At 45.8% G+C, this 18,536-nt stretch overlaps 1 protein-coding gene across 1 annotated transcript in view; it reads left to right on the forward strand.

The window, feature by feature from the left end:
* Window positions 1-18,536, forward strand: part of SZT2 (SZT2 subunit of KICSTOR complex) — a 56,333-nt gene that overhangs the window by 6,279 nt on the left and 31,518 nt on the right. Inside the window, exons 8-24 of the mRNA XM_030454975.1 lie at window positions 94-304; window positions 1,325-1,495; window positions 6,846-7,077; window positions 7,683-7,812; window positions 9,064-9,206; window positions 9,856-10,008; window positions 10,362-10,476; window positions 12,960-13,165; window positions 13,572-13,796; window positions 14,199-14,277; window positions 14,612-14,709; window positions 14,894-15,062; window positions 15,556-15,670; window positions 17,043-17,156; window positions 17,647-17,847; window positions 17,967-18,079; window positions 18,355-18,496. Of these exons, the coding sequence (XP_030310835.1) occupies window positions 94-304; window positions 1,325-1,495; window positions 6,846-7,077; window positions 7,683-7,812; window positions 9,064-9,206; window positions 9,856-10,008; window positions 10,362-10,476; window positions 12,960-13,165; window positions 13,572-13,796; window positions 14,199-14,277; window positions 14,612-14,709; window positions 14,894-15,062; window positions 15,556-15,670; window positions 17,043-17,156; window positions 17,647-17,847; window positions 17,967-18,079; window positions 18,355-18,496 (2,617 nt within the window). The remainder of the gene's footprint in view (window positions 1-93; window positions 305-1,324; window positions 1,496-6,845; window positions 7,078-7,682; window positions 7,813-9,063; window positions 9,207-9,855; window positions 10,009-10,361; window positions 10,477-12,959; window positions 13,166-13,571; window positions 13,797-14,198; window positions 14,278-14,611; window positions 14,710-14,893; window positions 15,063-15,555; window positions 15,671-17,042; window positions 17,157-17,646; window positions 17,848-17,966; window positions 18,080-18,354; window positions 18,497-18,536) is intronic.

Consider the following 18,536-nt stretch of genomic DNA (forward strand, 5'->3'; position numbering starts at 1 on the left):
GAGTTCTTAGTGTGTTTGAGGCCCTTACTGGTCCTCTGCTTTGTCCTCAGCACTGCTGTGCTCTCTCAGGTCTTTTCTTTTTCCATCCCGTAGGTGGGAGGTGTCTACTCGTATGATTGCAGCTTTGGCCACGTTCCCAATGTGGAACTGATGAAATTCATCGCCATGGCCACTTTTGGTGCTTACCTCTCCACGTGCCCTGAGCTGGATCCCCTGAGCCTGGATCTGAATGTGTACCACAAGGCATTTTTGCTATACTCCTTTCTGCGGACTGGGGAGTCCCTGAATCCAGAATACTACTGTGGTGAGGAATGTTGATGTCCTTCTTCCAGCAGATGGTTGTCTTTTTGGGGTTTGGGGTGGCTCCCCCAGTCTTTATTATGCTGATACTCTCCCTTGTCCACTCTGAGTTGTGGCTCCTGTAGACTCTGGGCACTACTGGGACATGCAGCTTTGTCTGCAGGCCTCTCCTGATTCCAGGAATTTGGTGGATCAGGGAAAACTAATGCCCTGTTTTGCACTGTTCCCCTTTCAGTGAATTACACTCAGAAAACTGCAGTCAGGCCTGCTTGAGGGGTTCAGAAGCTCTCATCTGACCTTTCCTGCACACAGATGGAGGTGTTCTGAAGAGCTTGTCCATAATCGAGCTTGCAGATGGCATTTTTGATGGAAAAAGTACACCCCTGAGGACTGTCTCAAATGCCTCTCTTGGTTGTTCTTATTTTGTGAATATTAGTGACTGAGAGTATGCCAGGAGAAATTAATTGCCAGTAGAACATGGAAACACCTTTTCATGCCCTGGCAATCTGCTGCTGCTGTCTGTGCTTTCATTAACTTGGCAGCAGAAGCCACATATAGTGACAAGTTTGAAGAAACCTGGTCTTGGAAGTCTTGAATCTTAAAAAGATCAGATGTTAGTTGTTTAAACCCAAAGCTATCTTTCAGAAAGCACCTGTGAGTTCAAGGTTTTGCAGGGAAAAGGATAAAGCCCAAGAGCTTGCTGTGTGACTGTTGCAACAGCTGTGCAGTGTCTGGGCTAAATGTGTACCTCCAATGTGTGCCTTGTCACAAAAGCTCTCCCAGAGGAACCAGGACCTGGCAACCCCACCCTGCCCCTCTCCCAGGCCCTTTGCCCATGCTAGTGGACCCATTTATTGCATTGCCAAATCAGGAGTGGGAGTAAGTGGTGCCTGAAGGAATGTGCTGCTCCTCAGGCCAGCGAGTGTTTCTGGCAGCTTTCATAAAGCACGTCAGGAGGGCTGTTGGTGCAGAATGAGGAGCAGGGGAGTTGCTCCCTCACAAACCCCGTCTCTCCCATTTGCAGTGTCCCAGCACAGGCTGTTCAACGAGCACCTGGTCTCTGCAAGCAGCAACCCTGCTCTGGCGATGAGGAGAAAGAAGCACACTGAGAAGGAGGTGCACGCTGACCTCGTCAGCATTGTCTCTGTCCGCCTGCGCGAGGGCTACAGCATCCGGGAGGTCAACATCACAAAAGGTGACTGTTCTGTGCTGGGAGCTTGAGGCTTGGGTAGGACTCTGCTCTCAACTCTTAAGAGGAAAATGCATGGTCTGACATCTCAGCAGAGTGGCTGACATTGTGGAGGAAGGAGCCATTTTCTCCAAACCCTGAATTTGTTTTCATAAACAGTTGCCTGGTGTGGGACTGTCATATATTGTGCAAATGCCCACTTGACAGGCTCATCTCTGGCTTTAGGTGCCTAGAGAGGGGCAGGCAAACTGTGACCCCCTGTATGCTGGAAATGAGTCTCCACAGTTGCAGGGAAACTAGCAACAGAACTTGGGGGTTTGTGAAGTTTTTTAGGATTTCCTTTATCTTTCTCCTTTTTTCGTCCCTTTCTAGTCCTTTGCTAGACGTGCTCCAAAATACTAACACAAAGTTGAGCCATTTGGTACAACAAATTTTATTCATCCAAGCTACAGTCTTCCAAAGGAAGAAATTGAGAGAAACAAGGGTGTTGCTAAGTGAAAATGGAAGATCAGTCAGGACCATGACCTATACTAGAGGAACATGAAATCATCCAGTGGTCCTTTTCATTTCATGTGACTCGATAGAAATTGTGGCACTTGGAGTGGGAGAACAAGCCACTGACTGGGGACCTTGAGGGGTTTGAATACCCCAAGGAGTGCCAGTAAACCCTACCTAACTTTCCATCTCCAGCTATGACTAGTAGTAGTTCTTTAACTGAATGGGAGATGAAAAAAATCCAAATGCAAGTTATGAATTGCTAGTAAAATTCAAGAGAAATTACTCTTGACCATTGCAATGACCAGCAGAAAGCCTGGAGGGTGGGATTCTTAAAACTCAGTGTAACCATATGCAACACGTGGTGATCCAGTGTCTTCACTACTTTTTTGGGGATATTAGGACACAGAATGTATTTTATACCAGAAAATGAAAACCTGTGACATAGTTACAAAATAATTCCAACCTTGCCGTATGATATTCCATGAATTTGCTGTGATCTACCTTAAAACTGTGTATCTTAATTCCACTGCTCTTCTTGAAAGGTTGTCCCAGAGCTCTGCCTTCTTTTCTAAAATCACTCAGAAAAAAATTAGACCTGAGTGACTTTTTTTTTCCTTATCAAGTTTATCCTCCTTCTCTAGTATTTCACAAACATCTTTAATAACAATAACTTTTTTCTCATAACCTTCCTTTTGGCAGATAAAGCGAGCTAATGTTTCAGCGTCCTTTTGTAAGGGCAGGTGTTCTGTTCTGTTTATTCATCTTCATAGCATTCCCCCAAGTTGTTTGCTTTTCACAGTATGGTCTCATGTGGTTTTAATGTGGTTTTATCAGTGCTTTGATCAATAACTCGAGTACTTCCCAGCTTCTGAAGTAAAATACCATATCTGATAGACCAAGAAGTACATGAACTTTCTCCATGATTGCCTTGCATTGTTAGTATGGAAGTCCCTTCATCCTTCATGCACCTTTGCTCCCATCTGATGAGTCCTTAGGGGTGTTTTATTTGGTTTTGTGTGTTTGCTTAGTAGTCCTTAATGTACTAATCTTTGCATAATAGTAGTCTTAATTTACTCAATTCAGTTTACTGTTCCTGTGCACTGACTGCAAATTGCAGTTCTTTTGGCTTGATTCTTCTTACAAACTGAGTGGATGTAAACCAGCTCTTTTGTGAAGGTTGCTAGCAATCACACTAGGTGGAATAATTTCTAAAGTAGGACTTAAAGGAATATGCCTCATTTATTGTTTCACAAGTTTTCTATTAAAAGTAAGAATCTGCTAAATTTTGCATTGAGACAGTTCTTCTAGCAGTGTCTGCAGATTGCTTTCACTAACCTTCAGTTTCACTAAGCTTCTGTAGGTGTGGCATGAGAAACTTCCCTTAAATCCAAGCAGATTAGGTCTGTTGCACTCTCCTTGTCTAGTAACATCTATGAAACAGTCTGACAAGTCAGTTCCTGTGCAAGCTGTGCTCAGTAATGTGTCTTTTATCCTTCTATGCACCAGTTCACTTACAGCTTGAACAGCAGTGGAGAAAGAGCATTTCTTTAATCTGCTAGCATGGTGAAGTACTCTTGATAACTGAAGTCCTGTGTAGAAAGTATAGAAGAAGTAGCAGGTGTGAATGAGTCAAAAAGCAGCCAGACAAGTTGATGTTGTCCCTTCTTGTACAAAGATGCAACTACAGCCTCTGACTCAGGTTATCGTAAAGCAGCAAATGGATCTTGGAAGAATGTATGAGAAATATCACCACATATTCACCATGCTCCCTGCACTTTCTTTGAGGCAGTTTTCTGCTGCCTTTTAGCCCTTGGAATGCTGTATGGATTGGTTCTCCATTTTTACAGGAGCAGGGAGCAGAAGAGCAGCTGCTTTGGATCAGAGTTACCCTTGGTGGCAAATAGCTATAGGCAGATGCACAAGGAAGAGTAAGAATAGGGTAAACATACACAACCTGTCCTTTCTCCTTTCTTTTTTTTCAATTTTTTTTCCTTCAAGGAATCTCTGCCTCTTTGCAGCTGAGGGGCTCCCTGAGCTAGGAAGGCTTTCTGCATGTTTTGGTGAAATTTTTTCAGAAGGAATTAAATGTCTCGGCTACCAAAACACTGTATTTCTATGCCAGCCTTCAGAGTAGTAGCTGATAATGTTAATTGCACTTTGGAAAGGCTAAATACTCTGGGGAGATGCTGAATGTGATAAAAAAATTGTTGAACTAACATCTTTTAGTAGAATTTACAAAAAATTCAGACATTTAAAGGGTTCAGCACTGTCTGCTAAGGCAAAGTCTGTTTGGTTAATTGGGATTTTCTGGGCTATTCTTTAGGGAAGTCTGCAACAAAATAGTTAATTAACCTGCATTGCCAAAAGGGTTTGCCAAAACTTGCAAACGAAGGGCTCTTAAGGAGCCAGCTGGCTGTGAAGCAAGAGGAAAGAGTGCAGTTGTGGACGTCAACACTGTTGCTTTTCTGCTTCACCTTACGAAAGGGAAAATAGAATAAATAGCTAGCTTTGTGCTCAGAGTTGCCTGGAGAAGTTGTTTGTGATATTTGTAAGTGCTCTGGTTACCCTCACTATTTGATTTTTAGATTAGTCATTTAGAAGGCTACTATGGTTAGTGAGGAATGTAGAAGTGCTTAGGGAAAGAGGAGGATGGGAAGGTACAAAAGAGAGAGAAGTGTCTGAGAAGCCATAAGGCCATTGTGTGCCACAAAGCTCAGCTCGTGTTTCTTTCTGGGACAATGTCCAGATTGCCCTGTTAAAAAAAAAAAAAAAAAAAAAAAACCTAAAAAATGCCAAACAAATTTACTGACTATATGAAATTGTCAGTTGCTGTGTGTTGAGAATAGCCTGGAAGACATTTTTCAAAACCTTTTCTTCCTCTGTCAATCAGTCCAGCACCAAAAGTTGCTGGGCATGAACTGGCCAGTGAGAGTGGCTGTTCTCAATGTCAGGAATTGGGAACACAATTTTAGAAATAAGTTGGCCTTTATGAAAGAAATGACAGCAGCAAAATCTTTTATTAGCTTTAAAGTCAAGAACCAGAAATAGATTGCTTTGCAGTAAGAACAAGCTAAATATTCATCTAGGTATGATTTAAAGGTAGGCAAATATTTTGCCTGTGTTTTTAGTTTTGCTTGTGTTGGTTTGTAGGAGTAAAGCCAGGGTGACTAATGGAAACAGAGGTGGAAGTAGGAAATGCTTTCAATAATTATCTAGGCAAAAAATTTGTGAATTTACTTATCATGTTTACTGTTGGTGAAGTAGAAGGACTGTTATGAGAACCAAATTTTGGACGGAAAGCGGCAGAAAAGCAGTAAGAGGGAAGTGACAATATGAAACGGGAAGAGACAGATTTATAAATTCTTTTTTAGCCTCTGATAAACTGCATAAGCTTCATATGGAAACAACAGATAATGTAAACCTGGCAAATGCATTTAAAATAACACAAAGCACCCACTGTGGAAAATATTACTGACATTAAATAAAATAATAGTATGAAATACTATTATAGATGAAATACAGGTGAAATATAGTGTACCCCTTTGATCATCTTCAGGAGAAATGAATTGAGTTGCAGGAAGGTCTGGGACTGTTAAGGGGAACAGATACTCTGTCACAAGCTCGTGACCTTGGCTTGGTTTAATTTGCACAGTAACAGCTGAAAGTGGGTAAGGATTTATTCCTCTGGTGCACACTCTTTGTCTATGTAATGGAAATTAAGCTTCTCAGAATAAAAGTAATTTAATCACTGTACTCTGGAAGGTTTCTTCTAAACATTGACAGGGAAGGACAACTCTGAGGGAGTCTCCCATCAGGGACCACGGGAGCAAAAGGCAAGATGGCTTTAAAATGGTGTGTAATCAGCCTGTGAAAGGGATGGCATGATGTGCCTGTGACAGCAGCAAATGCAACTCTGCAGGAAACAAGGATCCAGGCTGGTGACCTGTTCAGACAGTTTCCAGCACATCCAATCACTTATCTCACAAATGCTGCAAGTCTGGCAAACTATAGAGCAGGCTGGACATCAGAACAGATGATTGAGCAGTTGAAACAGCAGCGTGGCAGTGTTACAGAAAGTCATGTGTTTCCCTGGGTTGTTTTGATACAAATACACATGCACAGTCAGCAGGACTGTGACAGTTTTCTGCTCTTCTGGCTCAGTGAGCCTTGCTGTCAGGTGTCTGTGTTAATCTGCCAGAGATGCAATGACCCATTTAAAAAAAAAAAAGGTAAAAATGTACAGTTTGAGGAATAGTTGAGCATTCTTAACTTAGCTTTGGGAGAGGAAGAGGGTAAAAATAGTGTGAAGCTTTTGGTGCTTGAAATTCTAGATTGTATGAAATACTGTGTGCTGGAAGAACATGGATTTTAATTCAAGAAGTGGGCCTCTCCTTCCAGGTTCTTTATTATCTGGGCCCATCATGTCCAAATGTCCCTGTTTCTGCATTGGGATAGATTAACTCTGCAGATTGCAGGTTAAAAAACTGTATATAGTTTGAAGGCCCTCCTTATCTGTGCAAAGCAGGTTTTCTTGGAAACAAGAGATGAGACTGAAGAGGAGAGCCCATTGCAAAAGTCAGCAGCTCCTCTATGTTTCAGTTGCTTTCTCTAGTGTATATGCTTGATACACATTTAAAGAACTGTTCAACAAATGCTACTATGTAGGCAAAGCCTCCCTCTGTTGGGGAGGAGAAAGTTTTCAGCTAGGGCTAACATGTTGTAGATTACTTTGTTCTTCTCATAGCAAACAGGCAATCAACCTCGCTGTACTTGGGAATGCTGCTCAGAGTTACAGCTCTTGTATCAAACAAGTTGCATATCAAAAACCACTTGAACTTACTCCTCTGCTCCTATATAGGTGGGTCTCAGCTGGAGGTGAAGCTAGTGCTGCTTTGGAAGCATAACATGAGGATAGAGTACTTAGCTGTGACACCGTGGCCCCTGGACCCATCAAAGCGCAGCACATGGGTGGAAGTGACGATGGAGGGAAGTTATGACATCTTGCACGACATCAGTTGCACCATGAGGAAGCCTATCACTAGTCTGTACCGCACCACGGTCATCCGGCGCTTCTGGAACACCTTGCAGAGGTGAGCTGGACCATCCTCGGCTGTTCCTAGTGTTCAGTGTTCCTTCTTTGGCATGCTCTGCAGGTGGCTATCCCACCCCAAAATCCCAAAGGGATATGCTCCAAGGAGGAGGCATGACTGGCAGCAAGCCAAGAACTAGCCAAGGGCAAGGCTGGAAGTGGTCTTTGATGATCACTTCATGATGAATATATTTGCTTCTGAGTCCCAGGCCTGTTGTGCAAACTTTAACTCTGACTGCCATCCCATGGAGGTGGTGTGCATGCAGCTGTGCTGCATGATCACTCGAGGAGCAGCACCTCATGTCTGTAGGCCTGAAGGGCCTGTGGGTTATAACAATTTCTTGGGTGGCTATTACTCCCTACTATTTGGCAGATTCCTTTTCTAGCACTTCATTCCCAACTTTGATCATCCTCCAGGCTGTTACACTTGAGTTCTTTAACATGCTCTTTGTAATCAAGCGTTGAATCCCAGCATTTCTCTGAAGAGATAGAAAGTTTGTGTGCTTGTCTCCTTTACAGGGAGTGCTGTGTGTGCAGGCACTGGACTGACTTGAACAGCAAGGTGTGAGTGTGAGGTTTCGTGGCTAACTGCTTCTTCTGTTCCAGCATCAACCAGACAGATCAGATGTTGGTTCATCTGCAGTCTTTTGACACAGTCCCAGAACACTTCACCATTCCTGAGAGCACCAAGAACGGGGTGCCCCTCTTCTACATCCCCCCAGGCTCTACCACTCCGGTATGTTCCCTCTCTTTGCTACTTACTGTGGGGTAGGTTGACCCTCTTGCCTGTTCTGTCTTGCATCAGGGGATGCTCAGTCCAAGCAGGCAAGCAAGACATTGAAGCTTCACCTCTTGCTCTTTGTCCTGCTCAGTAACAGAGTTCAGGTGCAGTGCCTGTGAACATCCCATCCCATACTTACTCTTCTCTGAGACATCACCCTATGCCTTTAATGCTGCTGCTATACCTCAGAGCCTTACAGCAAGTCCCTTAAATGTGAAGTCATCTCCTGTAGTGATGTGTGACACTGGCATGAGAGGCTGACATGATTATTTTTGCCATTCTTTTTCAGTGGATACTTCATATGTGTGGAGTTGCTTCTGGCAGTCTTGTGCCCTAGTAATATATAGCTCAGTACTATCAGGTCAAGATACAGCAAGTGCTGAATAGCTATCCAGCTATTTTGAACAAGCTCATTGCTCTGAGCACTCATGTGGGAGGTACAAGAGAGATACTTGTCATCTCCACGGCATAAACTGAACAAAGTACGAGCAAAATTCAAACTCACTGAAGCTCACTGAGCAAAAGTGATAGCATATTACATTCCCTGCTTACAGTGTCCTTGGCATTGATAGAAGATTACTCACAGATAGTAAAGCTAGGGGAGCTTTAATTTAAGAGCATTATCCCATTAATTTTATTGCTTAAGCTCTGCTTTAGGTTTGCCTGGGAAATTTTCACTATGTAGGGTTACGTGTCCCGCAGTATATCTGGAGCATCCCATTTTATGGTTAGCCACCACTTTTTTTCTGTGTCAGCAGAGCTGCTGCAGTTGGTGGTATCACAGTGTTGCCATAAAAACATGTAGTTATCGAGTGCCACCCATTGCTGGTACCTTATTTGCATGGGAGCTCTCAGATGAGTTATCTCAGTGTTTTAATTGCTCTGCTGACACAAGCTATATCTCCCCCTCTCAATCAGAAAGCACAACATTACATATGCCATCTTTTCCATGGTTGCTTTACTTGATGCCAAATAGTTAAATTCCTAATTAAGTTGACATTTCAGGAACTTAATTTAGTTTTGCTTGTATTTTATTGCCTGTTTCATTGTGAACTCACTGAGTTATTCTGCTGAGAGGCAGTTACTGAAAGTCTGGGGTGTAGCTAGCCTTCCAGACCTACACAGTTCAGCTGCTAGAGAAATTCCTGCTCTCTCTGGATGGAACCAGATGGTTTCCTGCTGAATATTGTCCTGTTATTTTTGCAGGTGCTGTCCCTGCAGCACAGTGGGTCTGACTCAAGCCATTCCCAGTTTGCCTCCTACTGGAAGCCTATCCTTTCCATGGATGCTAACTTCTGGCAGAGGTGGCTGCACATGCATCGGATAGTTGTCCTTCTGGAGCATGACACGTATGTAACTGGCAGGGATGAGCTCATGTACACAGTGTGGGCCAGCCTAGGAGAGCAGAGCACCCAGTTCAGTCCAGTTGCAGAGCTGCAGCTGTCTTGCAGGAACCTGTAACCAAGGGAAGGGACTCACTAGTGAGACCGGGTGGATAGTGAGGGGTAATTTTTGTGAGAGTATCTGTGTGTTAGGAAATCATCTTTGTCAAGAGGAGGGCTGTTCTCAGAAGCATAAATTGTTTCTGAGGTCCCTCTTGGGTTTGGATTTCCTGATTGCAGGGGGTGTGGACCATCCAGTTGGAGCTATTCCATTCTTTTGTTTGTGGCTGGAGAAACATCTTCCCAAAAAGCATTTCCTGAGCCTGTCCTAGTTGCTTTATGTGAATAATAGCCATATATTGCACAAAGGGATACTGAAAGGATAGAAGGGTGTGCTCTCTACATGGTGGAGAGCTGGAGAGCAGGATCCTTGTGCACTCAGGGCATGTGGTTCTCACCAAGCAGGCACAGGTAGGGGAGGTACTTGGGTGTTGGCTGCTGTGGAGGAATAAGGCTGATGTACCAGGCAGAGGACGAGTTGGAATGAATGTAGCAGAGTCTCTCAGAGCTTTGGGGGAAGAATAGAAACTGAACAATGTTCTACCACACCTTGCAGGCCTGTGCCCAAGCACCTCCACACGCCAGGCAACAACGGCCGCTACAGCACCATCCAGTGCCGCATCTCTCACTCCGCACTCACCTCACTGCTGAGGGACTGGAGCAGCTTTGTGCTGGTGGAGGGCTACTCCTACGTCAAACTGATCCATGGGTGAGTGGCTCTGAAGCAGTCCTCTGTGGGGAAATAGGGCATATGGCCAGACCAAAGATCCAGTTAGACCTGTTTGCTATGATGGGCCAACAGCAGATGTCTAAAGGAGACAATAAGAGCAGGGCAAGCGGATATGAAGCCATGTGTATTCTGAACTGCTGCCACTGCTTTCCAGGCACATCCCAAAGGGAGAGAGAAGACAGATGGGGGGTTTCTGCATGCTAGAACTGACGTGTGTTGCTGCCAAGTTGTCAGGGTGGTTGAGATCTACAAAGTAGGATTCCACTTGGTCTGACACAACAGATCAGCAAGATCCATGGTATTTCATCCCTGTCTTAATCCCTCCTCCTTAGCTCTGAGGATCCCACACCTTCCTCGTTTTATGTGGTGCGGATCATCTCCAAAGCTCCCTGCATGGTTCTCCGGCTGGGGTTCCCCATTGGCACACCTGCACAGGCCAGGAACAAGGTGAGAAATGGCTGGTTGCCTCCTAAGTAGGAGCAGTGCAACATTCTAGAAGTGGAAGTGGTGGGTAAAACACAGGCAACACTGTGGATGTGTATCCTCTAATTACTATGCTAAGGCTTAGCTGGGTATGAATTTACTATAACAGAAAGGGACAATTTGGACAAAAATTCTGTGTTAAGCTTATGAAAGGTGTAAGCCCAAAGACTTAAAGATCAATAAAACAGCTGGTCACATGACCACATTTTTCCCACTGCTTAATGCAGCTCTGGGGCTCAGGTTATCTATTCTGTCCTTGTGACCAAAGTACAATCAATACTGTCTGTCAGAAACATCACATACTTGTCTGACTCATCTGTAAGAACCTTTGTGATGGATGTACTACATGTTCCCCAGGCTATCTACTTCAGTAGGTGGTGAATTGCATATGTATATTGTATCATTTGGGCAAGGAGGAGTTAGAGTTAAAATGTGAACATGAGCAGCACAAGGAGAGAAAAATGTAATACCCAGAATATGTTTTCAAGATCTTCTAGATAGACTTTAAGTAACATTTTTGTATGGAAGGAAATGGGCTGCCCTAGCCAGATGCAGAAGGTGAGGTTAATGTGTGGACTGTTTCTCCAGCTCTAGTGACTGAGTCATGTGTAAGTGTTCCTAGGTAAAACAGTAAGTATGAGGAAGATGTCCTGCTATTAAGCTGTGTGAACCTTTTGTTATAAACAAGAGATTCATCATTAAACCTTGATCATTTGTCTCACCTTTAGTGTTAGTGTGAGGAGAAGCTGACAAACATGGGAAAGACTATTACTTTCTGAGATGATGAACCCAGATAACACTAAATGCTTTAGCATTCTGGAAGATCTGCTCTTTCATGTCTTTAGGGGATCCAGGCTTTGGACGCTGGTTGCTGGGCCAACAACATGGGCTGGTAATGCCACGTGACAGGTTTTATGAAGGAGTTCCCTCTGGCAGGCATAAGTTAGTACCTGTCTCATGAAGATGTGAGACAGACACCATACCCTGCAGCTCTAGGCAAGCTCCAGATCATGGCAGCACGAGCTGTATATAGATCATAAATTGTATCTTGTGCAACTTTTTTCTTTTATTTTTTTCCCTGCCACAGGACTAATTAGCTACCCATTGCAGAGGATAGCAGTAAAATTTACCCTACCTTGCTTAAGGAGAAGGGTTTTTTGTACTGAGCTATTCAAATTTCCAGTATTTAAGGGAAGGAAAGCACCTGGTACAGACTGGCTTTCAGAAAGCTTTTGATGAGAGTCCATATAGGGCACAATTGTAGAAATGGAGTAACAATGGTATATGATAAAACAGAAACTGTCATGGGGAACAAGGCAAGGAAATGGGAAAAGTGCTCTGTTCTCATCAAAGCAGAAGCTGTTGGTGGTTTTTACTGGTCAGGGGGTAGGGAACCCACCTGCAGATAGGTGGCAGGCAGTGAGCTGGGAAAATCGGAAAGTGGCACAAAGCTATTTGGTTTTCACTGCCCTTTCAACCTATGTGCTTTGTGGACACTTTGTCAAACAATGGTGGCTGGAGGCCAGTATTGAAAACTGTAAAATCTTGGATTTGTGAACTTGAACACCATCAGCAATTCAGTGTTGTCAGTATGAAACCATGAATGGAACCTAAGTGGCATTGTAGTGCCAAAAAGAGCTCTGCTTAATATATGGGTTTGGGGACACTCTTTTCCTTGGAAAAGGCAAAATATTGAGGAAAGTTGCTGAAATAATTATTGTTGAGGAGGGAGATGGAGAGACACCGTTCTCCTGTTTGCCTGCAGTGATAAAGGAAATTAAAATGCATTTAATGAAGATCATAAAATGAAGCCTAACTATGGAAATTTCAAAGAAAAGGCCGGGGCATTGTGGGGATCAGATGATCGTGTGGGTAGAACATAGTCAGAGCTGCTAAAAGTAATCAGGAAATTGTTTTGAAAGTATCTTGCAAAAAATTAGTCTAACCAAATAATCTGAGCTCCAGAGGTTTGATGCATGAGCGTGATGGTGGAGGAACACATCAGCTGGGGAAACACATCAGCTGCAGGAACAGTCTGTCCCTGTCTTATATGTACTAGTTTACATTTACTTGGCTGTTGAGGAGAGCAGGAGGGGGGGAAGGAGGATGGGTACTCAGACTGTGTTTGTGGAGAAGCTGGCATGCAATTAATTTGTTTTTCATCAGAATTATGGAAGGTGGTTTCTTCAGCCTTGAAATTGTCTTTGGCTTATTTTTGACCTCTCTTTTGCTTTTAAAAATGTTTGTACTTGTTAAAATGTGGGCCTGAGAGCTTTGTATCATCTTGATCTTCGAGGCTAGGGCCTCAAAAGTAAAATGACCTTTAACTCCTGATCATCTCTGTATTTAAGGAGTTTTCTGTTCCTTTTGTTCCAGAAGTTTATTTTGAGCAGCTTGTATCTCCAAACAAAGTTGGTCACGTTTACCTTTTGGTTTTGCCATGACAGATAGTGGAGGAGTTACGGGACCGAATCTTGCAGCTGCGCTTTCCTCACAGGGTCCAGAGCAAGGAGGCAACCCCAAAAGCAAAGAGGAAAATGTTTGGCAGTAGTTCTCCCTCCAAGTCTCCACCTGTGGCTGGGGCCCAGTCAGCCCTCTCAGACAGACCTTGCCTTGTTGTACTTCACAAACCATTGGAGAAGCTACTCATCAGGTAGTGATGGAGATCCAGGACATCAACACAGCTTCCTTGACATGGGAAGTGTGAGGGAGGAGAATCTGTGGATGGTGCTGCAGTTGCAGGATGAGAGTGCCCTGAAGCTGGTTCTTGTTGAGCTGGGCTTGGGTTGCATGGCTGGGAATGGGAGGTGTGGTCTGGGAGGGCTGTGTCTTACAGCATGGCGGGGCTTAGACAGGCAGATTTGTTACTTCTAACTAATTTGATGCAGAAGTGAATTTAGGTACTGCTGTCTGAGCAGGATCCTCTGTGGGGCTCACCATGTTCTGCTGCTGGAGAGCTCTGTCCTGGAACCATCAGGAAGGCTGTGAATCCAGACAGCTCTGGCCCCAAGCAGAGCATTCTTTCCACCTCAGTGAGCTACACTTATGCCCTCTCCTAGGTATGAGAAGCTGCCTTCTGACTACCGAGCCCCCTTCATTCTCAACCTGGAGCATCCGCCGGTGTCAGGCCCACTGACGATGGTGGCCAGTCGTACTGCCTCTTCCACACTGGCCTCGCTGTCCCGATACTTCTATCATCAACGATGGATCTGGAGTGTCCAGTCAGGGCTGGCACCAGCTGTGCCCATCACTGCTGTAGCACAGCTACTTTCCACACTCACAGAGTAAGCTGCACATCTAGTCCTGGGGTGCAAAGAAGGCAGGGTGTGTCTGAGGCCTTATTATATCTTAACAGTTGAGGATGCTGTACAGAGAGTTTAGTTCCTCTACACAACTTCTAGAGGTTTTTGTGCCAGTGCTTTACCCAGTTCTACAGCTGCAATTGTGGAGAATGGGGGTCTTGGAACACATATGAAAGGGCAAGAGGTGTTAAACTTTGCCTGTGATTGTGCTGATCTTCACACAGGTTGTACTGTGCAAAGTGTCACATCTCCACATTCTCTGTGTATAGCTCCCTGTCTTGGGAAAGAAGGTGTTACGGGGTGAAGGATACAGTTATTCTTTTATTTAAGGCTTGCAGTAGGGATAGAGAAGTCCTCCATGTCATCCTGCCTCTCTGTTGCCAGGGTTCGTCTGTCAGAGGGTTTCCACTTTGCATCCAGTGGGGATGGCATTATCAACATGGTGCTGGAGCTGCCCATACAGGTAAGCCTGGGTGCTGCAGTGGGGACACAATCCTTCATTACTTCTTTTGAGGTGGATTCACCTTCCTGTGGTGGGATCTCCCATCTGCTTCTAGCACCCTTGACATGTAAAGGAAGACCCTGAAGTAAAGCAGTTTGTGGGCTGGGCATTTTCCTCTCTTCATCTGCAGTTAGCTGCTTTGCTGCAGGGACATGCTGTCCTGGAGGAGTTCTTGGTGCTGGGCTAGGCTTACACTTCCAGCAGAGCTGGGTGATGGGGCTATGTTGTGTAGGGGGGCACTGAGTAGGTGTGGACTGTTGCTGCTGGCCAGGCTCATACAGTGTCTCCTCTCCAGATTGATGGCTCAAGCGAGAGCAGCAGTAGCAAGGAGAAGCACACCTGTGTTGTCCAATACATCCTCTTCCCACCCCACTCCACCTCCACCAAGGACAGGTGAGGCTGTTGCCCTGCTCCCAGGGAAGGCTGACAGTGGAGTCACCGCTCCAGACCTGCCTAGCTGGGGCTTTGCCTGCAAGCCTTGGGTTTATGTGGCTGCTCTCACAGCTCTTGAGAGGAGCTGCAGTGGGTTACTGGCTCTGTGCCATCTCACAAGACTTGCCTTGTTTTTTCTCTCCAGCTTTTCCACAGATGATGACAATGATACAGAAGTAGAAGCCATTGAGGTGGACACAGAACTTAACCTGGTTACTGAATGTTGGGTAGAGCCACAGAGTGGCTATGTCCACAGTACTGCTGAGAACTGGAAGCATCTCCATGGCTTGCCCTACCAGAAAATACCTAAAGCGGTGAGTCCTGGAAAGGGTAGGGGCATAGGCTACTTGGGGAGGAAGAAGAGTTTATTGCAAGTGCACTGCAACACTGCAGGTGAGTTACTGCAAAGCATAAAACATAGGAATCCTGTTTAAAAAAGAGCCCAAGATTTCTAAAACAGGAGCTGTGTCCCTGTACAGAAAAGGCTTCTGGAATGCAAGGCAGTGGATGTAATGGTGCTCTGGGATAGGTGGGGAAATACAAATTACTTTTTCAAGAGGCATTCTGCTGTAAAGAAGCAAACTGGACCAGAGCAGGGATTGCAGACAGTCCTGCCAATGCACCTCCTGAAAAAGCTGTAAAGAGGCTCAAGGATTCATAGAGAGGGCCAGTAGAGAAGGATGAATCAATGAGTGAGAATGGGTCAGGGGATGGGATTATGGTTGTTTCCTCTCCTTGCTTTTACATTGTGCATTTGGGGGGTAATTACTGTGCTGCATACAGCTGAGCCTTGACTGCTTCTTGCAGCTCTATCCCCGGGACCTTGCATGCATTGCCACCATGCTGACATTTGAGTACATCAGCCAGTTGTGCCAGAACAAGGAGTGGGTCTGCCCTCCTTCAGACACCAAAGCTGCTGAAGGTGAGTCCAGCATGTGAGCACATTTAATTGGAGAAAGAGGCAGCTAGGCTCTGAATGTCTCAGGGCCCATTAGAGGTTTCTGGAAGCTGGAGCAGGTATTTTGACAGCAACTTTCTAGACTGTGGTGTCTGGGGTTCACTTTGTTGCACTTGTACTAATTTGCCAGAGGAATAGCTTCATCCTGGAAAGGCCAGAAAGCATTGAGGCTTTCTGCCAAGGCTGAAGGGGGACTAGGTCACCCTGCTTGAGTAGGGAAGTTGGACTAGATGACCTGCAGAGGACAGAGGACCTTTCCAACGTCAACCATTCTGCAGTTCTGTGAGAGGGACTATCTTCTGAAGCAGGTGGAAGATGAGCTCACCTATGCAGTGATAGGCAGGGTATGTCTGGGCAGATGGTTATACAGGAGTTGTAAATGATGTGAAAGAAGACATCCTCTGTTCTCAGTTACAAGACACAGTTTCCAGACCAGTTTGTGGGATGCTTGCTTTCTGGTGGTCCTGTTCATCTCTGGACCCTCTGTGAATGTTCTATTAGCCCACAAAGGGAAAGCAACATTAGGAGGTCTGGTCTGTCCTTTTCCTTCAGGATAGGACTCGGTATCTGAGCTGACATGATTAGCATCATTCATCAAAAACTCCAGGGGGAGTGGGGGTTCACCCCTGTCCGGCAATCTGTTCCAGAATCTCACTATTTTTTTCTTTCTTGTCACCAGTGTATAACACAGCTTATACAAGGTGTATTTGGGAGAGCCAGAATCATCCCAGAGGCTGAGTACAGGACCTGAGGCAACTGTATTGGATCATATCACTGTCCCTGGGAAAGGGGGGAGGGCCAGGGAAGGTCAGTGCCTGGAAGGCAGAGACTCCTTCCTGAGGAAAAGGACAGGAAATGCCTGCAAGGAAGTGGGAAGCCTGCCAGATGGCAGACCCTCCAAGAGCTGGAGGGTCTTTGTCCATGACTACCCTGGTAATTCAGGCTGCCTCTGGCACCTAGCATGGTTGTTCTTCTCCACCAGTGTTACTTGCAACACTGATGTTCAGTTTTTGCTCCCAAGCTATGTGAAGCCTTGTGGTGGCTCCCCTCCCTCTGTGAAAGTGGCAATAAGCCTAAGGGACTCCTACAGTGAGGTATCCCTCTGTCAGTAGCTCACAACCTGATGCAGCCTCCAGCAGGCTTTGGCCTTTTCCCACATTCATTCTTTGTATCCATCTGTCCTCCTGAACAGAGGGAGCTGGGGCAGTGTTACTGTGCAGTGTGACTTGTGCTGCCCACACTGCATTTAGGACTGGCAATCTGCAGGCAGAGATGGCCTGTGAGGCAGGGCTAAGTGGTGCCCACAGATGTGTTATATTCCCAGTTCTTGTTGCAGATCCAGACATGGGGGCTGGTTTTCGAGTGCATGAGATCCCATTCCAGTTCAACCTCATGAAACTGTTGCCCAGATGCCAGCAGGTTGAAATGTTCTTCCTGATGCTGACAAAAGGTAGGTACCTCTTCACCACCTGCCTCCTCTTGTCCTTCCTCCATGGCTATGAGCATCTGTGTGCTCATTTCCCCAGGCAGCAGGTGTTTGAGAACTACCATGCATCTTTCAATAGCCTGGTGCTGCTGTTCCCATTTCTGCAGCCACAGGGTTGTGCAGGTATTGCTGTCTTCCTTTAGATTATTCTTTTGAAAGAGTCACTTTCGAAAACATTAAACCTGGACTGTTGCTTTGTGTTGGTGGTCTCTTGTCTTTAGTCCCAGACATCTCCAGAATAGTTAAAATAGCAGGGTGAGTCAGTGCAGGGTAGCTGATGAGGCTGGAACTCCAGGGATTCCTCAAAACTTTCCAGTCCAGCTTTTTGCAGGTGCTGGAGGAAATTCCTCGCTGTGTGGAAATGTCACTTTGCAAAGGGTTGTCTCCTGGGGGCTTGGGCAGGTGGTGGCTGTGGATATGCTGTCTCTGAAGCTTCCATGGTTCTGTTTTGGAGCAGAGAATGAGGAGGTGACCAAGGACTCTTCGTTTGTGCCCAATGAAATGCTACTAAACCTATTCCATGGCTGCCTGCAGCATGACCTCAGTGACCGGGAGATCCCCATGGCTGATGCTGATCATGTGGCTTTCATGGAGCAGGTTCTGCAACGAGATCGTGATGGTCATCAGCCCCCCTTCACACTCCCCATGATCAGAGGTGAGAGCCAGCAGTGTGGCAGCAGTGGCACTGGGAGCTGAGGTGTTTCAAGAGCTTTGCTTTTCAGTCTCTTCTTCAGCAGGTGTTTCTCAGATTGTTTCCTCTGTGCTCCATTTCAGAAGAAATGCTGAAAGCCTCTGGGGCCCTGGAGCAGCAGGATGCTTCTGCGTCCTATCATCTTGTAGGCAGCAATGGCACCAGGGATATGACTGGCTCCACAAGTACTCTGCAGGTACTGCTATGCTGCTGTCCTTCTTCCAAGCTCTCTCTGAAGGCAAGGCAGCAGAGATTCCTCAGAAACCATGGGCAGTCACTGTCTGGAGGTCAGAACCAGCCCCAGCAAAGCTGGCTGAGCATCTCCTGTCTATGTCTACTGTGTTTCTTGGCACCAGGCTGCTCTAGAATGGTGCAGGGGATGGAAGAACTTGCTCTGTGTTGTTGCTATCTGCCTCAAGGCAGCCCTTTGCCACATGCTATGAGCTTATCCAGCCTCTGCTCTTTCATCAGAGCCTCGGCAATGCAGAGCTGCCTGAGGATGAAGTGACCCTGAGTGACACCACAGGGCCCTGTCCCCCACAGTGGCGATGTTACGCCAAGCTGGTCAATCCTCAGCACGTGTTCCTGACCTTCCTGCCAGCCACTTTCTCAGGTGAGGCACCTGCTGTGGGGTGTGAGAGGAGGTAGAAGTC

Source organism: Calypte anna, chromosome 8 (assembly GCF_003957555.1).
Source record: "Calypte anna isolate BGI_N300 chromosome 8, bCalAnn1_v1.p, whole genome shotgun sequence".
In the NCBI taxonomy this organism is placed as follows: Eukaryota; Metazoa; Chordata; class Aves; order Apodiformes; family Trochilidae; genus Calypte; species Calypte anna.